This window comes from Amblyomma mixtum, chromosome 3, assembly GCF_055824585.1.
Source record: "Amblyomma mixtum isolate Tamu chromosome 3, ASM5582458v1, whole genome shotgun sequence".
NCBI classification, from domain to species: Eukaryota; Metazoa; Arthropoda; class Arachnida; order Ixodida; family Ixodidae; genus Amblyomma; species Amblyomma mixtum.
The window spans coordinates 201,881,725-201,893,571 of record NC_143014.1 but is presented as its reverse complement, the minus strand read 5'-3'; the positions used below and the strand labels follow the sequence as shown (position 1 = coordinate 201,893,571).

The window sequence follows — 11,847 nt, the reverse complement described above, 5'->3', positions numbered from 1 at the left end:
GACGCTCTTCAAACACAAGGAGAGCCGGCTGACTCCGGCTTTGGACGGATGAACGCGGGTACCACCGCAGACGCTGAAGAAAGGATAAATTAAACCAGTACACACACACACACACACACACGGCGGTGTTGGCGGCGCCCCGGGGGCGTTCTGCAAACAAACCGCGGTTTCGATGACACTGTGTAAGACAGCGGCCGGTACGCCTAGGCAAACGCGGCTGGCAATTCAACCCAACACAGAAAGGGAACAAGCGGTTCGTGAAAGGCGGTGGCCGCCATTGGGTAAGAGTGTGCTGTGCCCTTTGTCGAGAGTGGTCGGGCACACAGCCAAGCAACGATCTGTGGTTGCTCCGCATGATATGAACGCCATGGTCCGTATCAGCTGCAGCCCTCTAATTTATCAGTCCGTCCACCCATCTATCCGCACCACGCGGATTCGCTGCATGCTACTTAAGTTGCTACAACGCCCGCAGTCGTTTGTCGCCCTACGGGAGCGCGCGCATTGGAACAGGCAACTGTGCACACGTGACGCGTTGCCTTGGCAAATAGTCGCCAGCTGTCCGACTGACCCTTGCTGGAGGGGAGAGTCCGCTTCGTTCTGTCGCTCCTACATCGTGATTCATGCTGGAACTGTGTGTCTTCCGACATGAGAAGATGGAGCCAGAGAAAAGTCGTGTCTCGCGAAGTGTTTACGCTTCTCTGTATCAAGCCATAAGAGAGTTAATTCGAAAACTCAAAGATTACACAAGGTAGTGGGCGCTGCACTGTCAGAGTATGCGGGATGATAGTGCTCTGAGAAACAACAAAAAAAAAAGAACGGCAAAACTAAAACATGGCCCACGTCCGGAATCCTTTCGCAAGCAAAGATGAATCCCACTGCGGAGGGGCCGGAGGGCTCGAGCAAATATTCAGCAAAAAAAAAAAAAAATCAAAACCAAATAGGACCCGTAGCAAATATTCTTTCTTGAATATTTCCGGAGATTACCGGAAAGCGAAGCGCAAAGACGTAAAATCTGCGGTCATAGGGCCTGTACAACGTTTAAGCTGACCAGTACTTTTACAACCAAGGGATAGATAGCGAGACAGCGAGTCAAAGCTTAAGGACTCAAGCGGTTGGAAAGAGCTTAGGACCATTCTCCCTACCCGCTCAGCGCGAGCAGAGACAGGCCTCCGGAACCATCCGTGAGATTTTAGCCTGCCTGTTCGCACAGAACGGGGTGTAGAAAGAGGAGGTACTTAAAAAAAATGGCTGAGGCTTAACTTGGTTAAGCCTGGAGAATGCGAAGCATCATCGTGTCGCGTAATTTGGAGGCGCACAACCACAGCGACGGCGCGAGGTGGGCCCCCGTTTCTCCACTGTCGTGACGTCATCGTGTCACGTGGTGTGACGTCATGTATCACGTGATTTGGAGGCGCATAACCACGGTGAAGGGCTGAAGTGGTAGCTAAAGTAGTATGCTTCGCATAAAAAAAGAAGGAATTATGAAATATTCACGTTTGTTTGCTTAGTGCGCACTCCGGTTGTTTGCCTATGCAGCTCTATTAATTATGATAACGGCCGCTGTGGGCCATCCGCTTGACCAAGGAAAAAACCTGGCATGCGCTTGAACCACGCTACGATGCTGTGGTCGGTCCTTTGCGTGCGGTGTGCCTGCAAGCAGCACGGTTATCATAGCAGATGGTGTTTTCAGATGTGACTGGGGGCGAGCGGAAAAAGAGGAACCAACAAGGGAAAGCGAAAAAGAAGGGCAGACCTTAACGCCATGCTATGTATACTTTACTGTGTCTATGTGTATTATGTGTATTGCTGTGCCAGAACGGCGGTTCTGAGCGCGGTTTTCGGGATTTACATGAAGCTGGTCTCGAGGGGAAAAAAAAAACACTCTTAATATACACTCCTGTCACGCACTTGGATACAGAATATCCTCGTACCTCACAGTTTAATATACTATTCAGTCGCAACAGCTCCAGTTATGCGCATTTCCTAGTCCTGTTTTTAGCGGGCCCCACGACGCGCGAGGACTGCCATCGCCTTCGGAACGCTTGAGCTGAACGAGCCGAATTACGCATCACGCTGGCAGGCGCGTCGACTGCCACAGCTTTTTTTCACAAGAGCAGAACTGATTGTGTATACAGTCTGCGTTTCTCTTGTTTAGAGCGCCGGAGCGGTGCACTGCCCTACAAACAAAGCAACACCTCGGCGCGTCCGCTACTGGCTGCAAGTTGAACCATATAGACCTGAATGGTCTATATGGTTATAGTTCTTGTTCCCACAGTGGTGGGAACAAGAACTTCGCCCGTGGACCATGGGCTCATGTATGACTTCAGTTATTCTTGTGTGGCACGCACTGCTCGAGCGCTCTACACAAGGGCGGCGCAGACGGTACTGCGTCAATGATAGGAGGAAAATTGCGGATTACGTCACATTTATTCAGCACTGAAAGTGCTCACTCACAGCGACCACTTATATCCAACAAGCTTAACTAGCTTAACTATCTTTACTCCTGTAATCGCCAATACAGCTTTGACAAGGTGTTCGAGTCTAAGCTGTCTTTCCTGACATGTGACATATATCAAAGGACAATCACTGGCTTCACCGTTTTTATTTACCTCTTCACTGCTACTAGCGTATTACTCTCTCGCACCTCTCAGGAAACCAAACACTCTGTCTTAACAACGGTAGAATAGACGATCCATTTGGGCAAAATTAAGGCGAAAAGTTCACGTCTTATTGCCTCGACTGATGAAACGGCCTTTTTATGAATTTGACATTGAGCCGTAATCGTGAGCTCACATTTAACACGTGACAGTACGCGCACAGGAAGCCTTCACCGGCCTGTGTGCTACCGGATAGCCCACCTGCATCGTGCATGCGAAATGTTGCAAGAGGAATGGCGAAATCTGGCATTACAGGTGTGAAAAACTAAAGAAAAAGACTGCGAAAGCTTTGTTTAGCTGCCACATCTGCTACAGCGCTTATGTTAGCTTCCAGGTCTTTCGCGAACTTATCGGTCATACGCATGCTTTGCGATTCAGCTCGACAGCATCAAGATCGATGGGATCCCTTCTTATACTTGCAGTCCAAGAGACAAACATTTACAGTGGTGTAGAGATGTACCCCGATCCCCCAATCGCGGGGATCCGGTAGTCGGCACTGGACAACTGGCTAAGAGCCAATGGCGGTGGCGAGGGTGCATACTCTTATGCACCATGTCTGGCGTGGACTCGCCGCAACCATTACTGGGCACGGCACCAGCACAGCGGGCAAAGGGAAGGCTTCGGGAGGCGGCCCAGCACAGCTGCCGCGCTTGATACACGGAACGTTGCAGTGTACTTCGTCTCGACAAAAACCACCGCGGGCAAACACTCGACGAAGTTTTCCTAACGGCCACGCGCAGTTAAGGATTGCCGTTCTTGATCATCACGCCTTGAAGTTCAGCGTGGGTGGCGACTGCGTCCTGTTGCGAAACCGTCGCGTTCAGGAACGCGTTGTCACAAACGCTACCGTCGCACCATAACTGTCTACTACGGCTGCTGCCGGATTATGTAACTAACGGAAGAAATCGATCGAACTCTACCGTACGGTTGCTACAAACCGCTCGGTACGAACTGAGGTATCCGTGCACTTCCACATCGTTTTGGACAAAAGGCTGCAGCTGTAGTAATTAATTACAAACTGGCGAATTTTAAGAAAGTGGCTTAGAATTTTCATTTAGTGGCGTGAGGCCACGGCATCGGAACGCATGCTACACTGCGCATTTACTATCGGCATCGAATGAGATGCGGACGGGACAACTGAAACGCAAAGAGCAAAATCATATTTCATTTGGGGCGGAATTAATAGTTGCAGCGTTAACTATATACCGCTTTGAAATAATGGCAACGAGTCGCATTCGTATTTATTCTCCGTCACTAAGCTTGTTATCGTCCGCTTTAACTGTACTGTTCGTGTTTAATCGACGCCAATGGTACCTATGCACAAGACCAGGCGACCAGTCGGTCATAAATGCTTCACCATGAAAGTAACGCAGCCTCCTTGGTGAGAGCCCAGCCTGTATTACTGCAGATTCCAAACGAAACATTCCTCCCTTACACCACACAAAGCTTTACAGAGTGTTAAAGCTTTCCATCTCGCGCAGGGGCACATCTCAAAGGCATGCATACACAGTGTTTCACCTGAGACTTTTCACAATTAAAAAAAAAATAGGCCTTCTGAGTTATAAGAGCGCTTTTTTCGGCGCAGCACTGTCAGTCGTGAAGTACATCAGAATACAGGTAAGACGTGCTAATGAGCGGGCTCGCTAACTAATATCGAATAAACTTTTTTAACTATTGCTGTTAGGCTTTTTAATTATTCAGAGGCGTGGGGACCACCACAAGTAATATCCATATCAGTTTTTAGAATTTCGAAAACGCCTGTGGCCCAACAAATTTTGGCTATTTCGACGAGTTGCGGGCACTGGAGGAGTTGCTTTGTCTGAAAGCTTCTCGAAAGCGCATGTATCTTGTCGCTATATAGACAAAAATTTGTTGGGCAAAAGCACCAAGGGTAACCGCGTCTTGAAATTCTAAAAATGATATGGATGCTACTTATGGTGGGCTACACGGTTCTCAATAATTAAAGGTCCTAACAGTCATAGTTAAAGAGCTAACTATGCATGATGATGATGATGATGATATTAGTCAAGCAACTTGCTAGTTAAGCACGTCTTTGACCTATTCTGATGTACTTCACCGCTAGCAATGCTATGCCGAAAAAACCGCTCTTCTAACTCAAAAAGCTTATTTTTATCAATTCTATGAAGTCCCAGTTGAAACACCCCGTATACTGGTACCTTTCCTGTTACTATAGTCGGATACAACTCAAGAACGAAGCGGAAGATGGATAGCATAGAAATTATTCATGAGTTGTATATTTGCGATATGACTCGAATAGTGCAAGCCTACTGGGTGCGTACAACTGGCCATGTCCGTGAAATCAATGCGAAACCGATTTTCTTTTTTCTTTTTCCTAGTGTGATAACATGAGCTTTCGTTGCTAAACTGCCGGCAGGGTGCGCTTTGGTTTTCAGAGGTGGCTTAATATTTTTCCGTGTCGCGTCATGTAGTGAAATAAGGAATGATTACATGCAACCGCTGCACTCTAAGAAAAGAAAAAGGCAAAAAAAAAGGAAAAAAGGAAAAAGAAAATTCGAGACTCCTTTTGAAGACTCAAAATCTGCCGCGTATACGAGGCTCTTTTGGAAAACTACCGAATTTTCGCTAACTTTTCCTACTCACTTACAACACTCTGTTGTCTATGTAAGGTTAATATGTGGTCCTCATAGGTGGATTGAAGCGACTCTGCTTATCACGGTAACTTACACCTTAAAATAAGGGATGGAGGAACTCCTCCACAAAAGTCACTTGACCGTCCAGTAGTAGTCACGTCCCTTCTGGTTAAAGTGATGTGGGCACCTGAACGCCGTCAGTCAATTCTGACCAAAAGAGTGACGTAATCACCACCAAGTGGTCGTGTGAACTGTGTACTGGAGTGTCTTCAGCCCCCATCTCCGACTGGAGGCGAGCATTGTCGAACGACTACCCTGTTTTCGTAGAAATCTTAAAGCTGACCAATACACCTAGGTCCTGTATGTGAGGATGTTAGCTACTGGAGTTTCTTGTGCCGAAAATTTCATAAAACGTCACCTTGACATTACTACTGCGACATTTAAAAAATGAACTTTGAACCGTTTATGTTTTTTTTTTCTCTTTTGAGGTTGAATATGGTGAATTGTTCATTGCTACCTTCACTGGTAGCAATGAACAGGCATAACCGCGATAAAAATTAGGAAGCTAGAAAATTTTTACTTCACTTCTACAGCCTGGCTACGAAGCGAGCCTTATAGCGTAGGTCTCCCCCATTAATTTCGACAACCTTGGATTCCTTAGCGTGGGCCGAAACTTCTCTATTGGCCAATATACCACCGTGGCTGCTGGGGCCGAACCCCTGCCATCGCGCGCTCAGTGGCGGACCATTACAGCCACTCAGCCATCGCGGCGGGTAGCGATAGTAACGCGATAGCGTTAAGGAGCTCGTGCCGCAAAAAAATCCGGCGTCGGCGTCATTGACCGTGAGCGAACGCTCTACGAAATGATCCCAGAGAAGCAACCTAGGAGGAAGGTGGGACACCTAGGTCACGTAACCTTATGGCGTCATCACAACCTGCCCAGCGGATGGTGAGCGAGCTGTACACCGCGGCTAGTGGCAGTTAAATTAATGACTGGTCGAGAGAGGTTGTCCGGGAAAAGCATAGAGTTTCTTACTATTACCTAGAGGGAAAGCTGGCAGCCCGTCTATGGGAGTTTGCATGGCGACCCCTCGAGACCACTTCAGCCACCATGGGCGCTCAAAGCATCATGGGGCGGTGAGCTACTTGTTGCGGAACTGCAACTTTTGGCCAAAAAATAATGCAAAAATAAGCGCTATTTGATAACTACAAACGTCCTAACATTCAATATCTTGTCTAATGATTGCAACAAACGAGCAGAAAAGCATTTAAGTGCAAAGTTCGCCCAAAATAAGGCATGGCTAGCTCGCCTATTGGCCCAGTAATGAACACTACCAAAACTAATATTTCGTGCTTAACAGGCGCACTTTTAAAAGTAAATATGTTTTTAAAAAAATGTTGTTGCTTAAACACTATAAGAGGTTTTTAATGGCATTCCATAAAAGTAAAACCTTTTATTGGCGTCGTGTGTCGTCGCGTTTTCACTACTATGGGTTTTGCACACTGCGTTCGCGCGAAAGTCGTCTGCGCACACACGAACAGCGTTTTCGGAATGAAAAGTCTTAGTAGTGCCACTCCGTGCTCCCCAAAAACTACGACTGTCTCGCAACAAGTAGCTCACCGCCCCATGATGCTTTGAGCGTCCATTGTGGCTGAAGTGCAGCGCCGCCAGCTTTCCCTCTAGGTAATAGTAAGAAACTCTATGGGGAAAAGCAACCTGGTTCGCCATCCTCATCGGTCTCAGCGCCTGCCATCCCAGGGCAGAGGCGCATCGCTTAACTGCACCAGGAGTGGGATGAGGACTCCCATAGATTTGCGAATGTTACTTAGAGAATGACAAGTTCGGCACGTATGGGTATTAACCAATTAAGCTATCGTGTCATACCCTTAAGGCGGAGCTTAAGTGTCCCTACGGTGTTTTTCTCCTCCTCCTGGATAGCATCATCATCGTGGGGCGCCCCTTTTACTCTTTATCCTGTTTTACTCTCCTTTTTTGCCCTTTAGTTTGATCATGCGCGCAAAAACGCCACTTACTTGCCTACCGACTATTTTTCTAAAGTACAGTGTCGCACATCGCTACTAGCAAGATACTTTCGAATTTCGCTCTCGATTTTCTTTCATACACCTTGACTCTTCCTATTTTCCTAAAACAAACAAAGAGAAGTGCGCACATTGTTATGTTTATGCGCATGTTAAGCTGTAATTTTCTCTCACTGGAAAGGCCCTAGCATTACAATATTCCCCTGATCACAATAAACTAAGGAGATGTACCTTATTATTTCCAAGCGAGGTAAGCAGCACAATGCCTATGAAGATTACCTCATTTGAAATTTTTATCATCTGAAAGTTTCTACAGGGTAAAATAAACAAATGAACAAGTTTATTTTTGCAAAGGAAGGTCTGAAGCCGTTGGTTGGGAGATTGAGATATGGGTAGCGATTGGTGGGGATCTTGCTCAGCAGAATTAATTAATTCGTGACCAAGCATGCGCTATAAACCCATTAGGAGCGCGACAAATTTTCACCTAGCGGGCCACCGACCAAAGAAAGAAGAGAGAGTTGGGCGTCATTCGCTCGTGAGGCTGAAATAACGTTATCCGAGGCGCTGATCTCTTACGTCATCCTGTTGGGCTGGCAGCTGCACCGCGACCCTGCGCTAGCTCAGTTAATGAAATTCGCGGTAATCGCGCCACCTGGTCGTCTTCCCAAGTTCTCCGAACTTTAGCGCCCGACCTAAAAGGAGCCTCGTATACTCGTGCCTACTTACAGTTTCTTCAAGCGCACGCAGGAAGCACTGGCTGTCGGCGCGAGTAAAGTGCGATCTTGTTCGCGTTTTTCCGAGCTTTTTATTTAGGCTGGAGATAGGGGCGGGAGCCATGCGCGCGGCTTGATCTGCAAGAATGTTCCCCGGGCGGTAACGTCGCCTTGACGTTGACGCTGCTGCAGCGCCCGCGATGGGTGCCAGCGAGGCTTCACCGAGTGCAAGGAGCTCGCGGAACGTCGCTGCCGCCGCGACATGGTGACGTGTACCGCGCCTGCAGCGTATAACGCCCAAAAGCGGCCGAGCCTTTGTCAAGGCCGAAGTCTGGGCATCCCGAGCAAGCGGCTCCATTGGCACAGCGTCTCTTCCAACCCCCCTCCAAGTCGATCAATAGTTAATTAAGAAGGCCTGTTTTCGCCTGCCCCACATTCCTTTCACGCGGCAGGCGCAGATGGGGGCGCGGAGGGGAGACTCGGCGGAAACCGAGGCCACTTCCGAACGCAATTTCCGGCTCTGTTTCCGCACTGTGCAGGTGGCACTTCCGGACGCTGGCTGCACGACCTTCGCAGTAAACTGTCCCTGTCGAGAGGGCTGTTCTTCGAGCTAAGTGCTTGGAAAGGGAAAGTAGGCTGGACAATTGAGAGAGACTTGTTACACGTCGCCAGGAGGCCGCGAGGCAACCTGAGAATGGCTCACTAATTAAATGCATTATGCTCGTAAAACACCCTCCGCGGTTTCTCAGTGGCTTCGGCGTTCGGCTGCTGACCCTAAGGTCACCGGTTCGATCCCAGCGATAGCGGCCATAGCGGCCGCATTTCGACGGAGGCGAAATGCAGAAACGCCCGTGTGCCCTGCGATGTCAGTGCACGTTAAAAAAACCCCAGACGGTCTGAATGAAACAAAAGCTCTCCACTACAGCGTCCATCATAGCCCATGTGCCGCTTCAAGGCGCTAAAAGTCAGAATTCACAATTTCGCATTTATTTCTCAAATAGGCAGGGTGTCTTCTGGACTCGCGGAGGTTACTGTGGACAGCACAGAGTTCCGGCAGAAAAGGGGAAACTGTGGAACAATGCCGCCATGTGTTGCGCTGAGAGTCGGCACGCTGCATGTGCGAAACGCCGCACATCTAGCCACCTCATATATCTTCCCTGAGATAAGCATACATTCGCATTCATGGGAGGTGGGAGGTAGGAGTATTTTAACAGTTTGTGGTCGTTCGTTGTGCTTATGCGAGCACAATTTGCTTTTAAATATTAATGCTAAGCAACCGCAAAATACTGTACGCGAAAAAAGGGCGCGGAGAGGACGAGGCCTTTGCCTTGAGGTAGCGTCCGCTGTTCTTTGCCTTCCTTTAGTGTGACCTACTGGCCCAAAATTCTATCCTGCTAAATGGCAAAACTGAGGATTCAAAACTCCGCTTCAAAAGCTTGTAGCACTATTCATGTTTCAAAGCTTAACGAAAAAAAAAGGGGAGCGAAAGTCCCACTGTACGCTGGTGCGCAAGGTCCACTGCACTGGCTCATCTTGAAAGCTAACTGCTTGGAAAACATGTCGGTCGCATGAGCACTCTCTCTTGCAGTAGGATCAACGTAGGGAAAGCTAGCTTGAGACTCCGAATCTAGGCCCAGACCGTGCTTATTAACTACAATGAGGGAAACACAAACGATGTGGGCAAAATGAGGCAAATTTTATTGAGGGCAGCGAAGCTTCTGTTGTCGCTGCGGAGTACAGATTCTGTCGTTGGCAAGCGCGGTTTTTCTACTTCTTGTCATCGGGCTTGTCGACGACCGGTACTTCATTGCCATCGACGATGCGGCGCACCATCTTGTTGTTCTGGTACTCCTCGATGGTCTCCACGCCGTTCTCGAGTATGATGCGACGCTCGAACTTGATCTTTTCGACAGGGGGCTTTGGCACGGCGACGAGGATGTTTCGCGTCTGGCCTTTCTCGTCGGTGATCTCGTAGTTGGCCACCTCGTCCGACACGGTGGTCTTGATGTGGTACTGGCCGCCGCCGTACACTGTCAGGCTGCCCGCCAGCACGTTGTCCGTGCCCAGCGTCACCTCGCCCACTTCGATGCGCGGCTCGTCGTCCTTGCCCTGCTGCTGGATGACGCCGATCACGGGCCGGATGTGCGTCTCGTGCACGCAGAGGCTGGAGTTGCTCATGGTGGCTGCTGCTGCTGCTGGCTACCGCTTCTGGCTCCTGGTCCTCGCCTGCACCCTTCCGGTCTGCGGTCCTCCTGCAAGAGTGCACAACTATGAGCCTGGTTTGGAGGCTAAACTAGCGTCCTATGGCTAGAAAAAAAAGAATGCATACCACGCTGCGACGACCCCGCTTTCGAACTTTTCTATACCATAACTCGTACATAACTAACTCTCTTGGCCGTTTATATGAACAACTTCTGGACCTGTTTGATGATTATAGATAAGAGCTTCAACGTGAGCAGGGGGTATGAATCAATAAAAGGAAGCGGAAGTCGTCGTTTTCCGAAAGATGAACTCAAGCGGGATGACTCGAGCTACCGCTTACTCGGACTGGTTTCATATGGGCGCGACGCGGAGATTAAAAAGTGCGTGGAGCAGTCCTCTTGACAGCACGCGGTAGACTACCAATTATCAAAAAGAAAGACGAGCGGGTCCTCTTTAACTTCGCCTTGTAGCTTTACAGCATACGTCTCCTGAAAAGTGTCCTCGAGATCATAAAATGCATGCTTGCTGTCTAGTGCCGCTGCAGATGTCCTTGATATAGCGGCATACGACTCGTTTCCTTGCAAGGGTCTTGAAAATTCCTATATTTCAGTTTATGGGAAACGCGTGGGTATGCTTTTGCGCTCAGTGTCAGGCTCAGTCTAAGACACAACTGAAATGTCTGTCTACTCAGTCTCATTGCATTATTAAGGAACGGCAGAAGTAATGACAAACCGAAATGAAAAACGCCCGAGTGCGGCTCTGAACATGAACGGAGAGCGCCTTAGAAATTAACTTTGATTTTGTGAAAGTTTACGCGTTCAAAAAAAAAAAACCTTTCAAGTGTACGCTTTAAACATTCACAATGAGAGCAGCCTATATTATAGATGCAGCAGGCGTTAGGTCTTATTTTTGCTCTCTCTAATGGTGCAACCAAAGGTTTAACAAAGGACGTTATCTCTACGCGCCGAGCAAGCCGCGGAAGAAATCTCCGCTTGTTTGAATTCTAGAGGCGTGACCTGACGATGCACTGCTCAGGGCGGCGTTGGTGCATCAAAGAATGCACTCCACGCTTGAAATGACGGTGACATGGAGCGGCGATCTCAGAAATTTGGTTTTCAAGCGACGGCTGCATAAAAGAATTACGGCTGGTTTCAATACCACAAGCCGTGGCGCTGTAAGAATTAGCGCGCCAGAATCAGACTCGCGGGCGCTGGGTCGCAATCGCGACACGCTCCTTTCAGCGCAACACCTGATGCTTGCGCTTTCTGGTCTGTGCTTGCACATGGCATCCCAGCTTACAACGCGAGCAAAGGTTTAGGAAAGAAAAACTGGTTCACGTATCGGTTTCACCTAAGTAATTTGCGATTCGCTGATGTCTTTGCCTTGCTAAGTCACTCAAGAGATGATGGTTTGGTTTGGTTTATGGGGTTTAACGTCCCAAAGCGACTCAGGCTATGAGGGACGCCGTAGTGGAGGGCTCCGGAAATTTCGACCACCTGGGGTTTTTAACGTGCACTGACAGCGCACAGTACACGGGCCTCTGGAGTTTCTCCTCCAAAGAAATTCAACCACCGCGGCCGGGATCGAACCCGCGTCTTTCGGGTCAGCAGCCGAGCACCATAA

General features: G+C 48.8%; 1 protein-coding gene across 1 annotated transcript; it reads right to left on the bottom strand.

Moving 5' to 3' along the window:
- Positions 1 to 9,789: 9,789 nt before the first annotated feature.
- Positions 9,790 to 10,200, bottom strand: LOC149353313 (uncharacterized). The gene has a single exon (XM_089577317.1). It carries the CDS (start codon positions 10,198 to 10,200, stop codon positions 9,790 to 9,792), a length of 411 nt encoding a protein of 136 aa, XP_089433443.1.
- Positions 10,201 to 11,847: the final 1,647 nt, after the last annotated feature.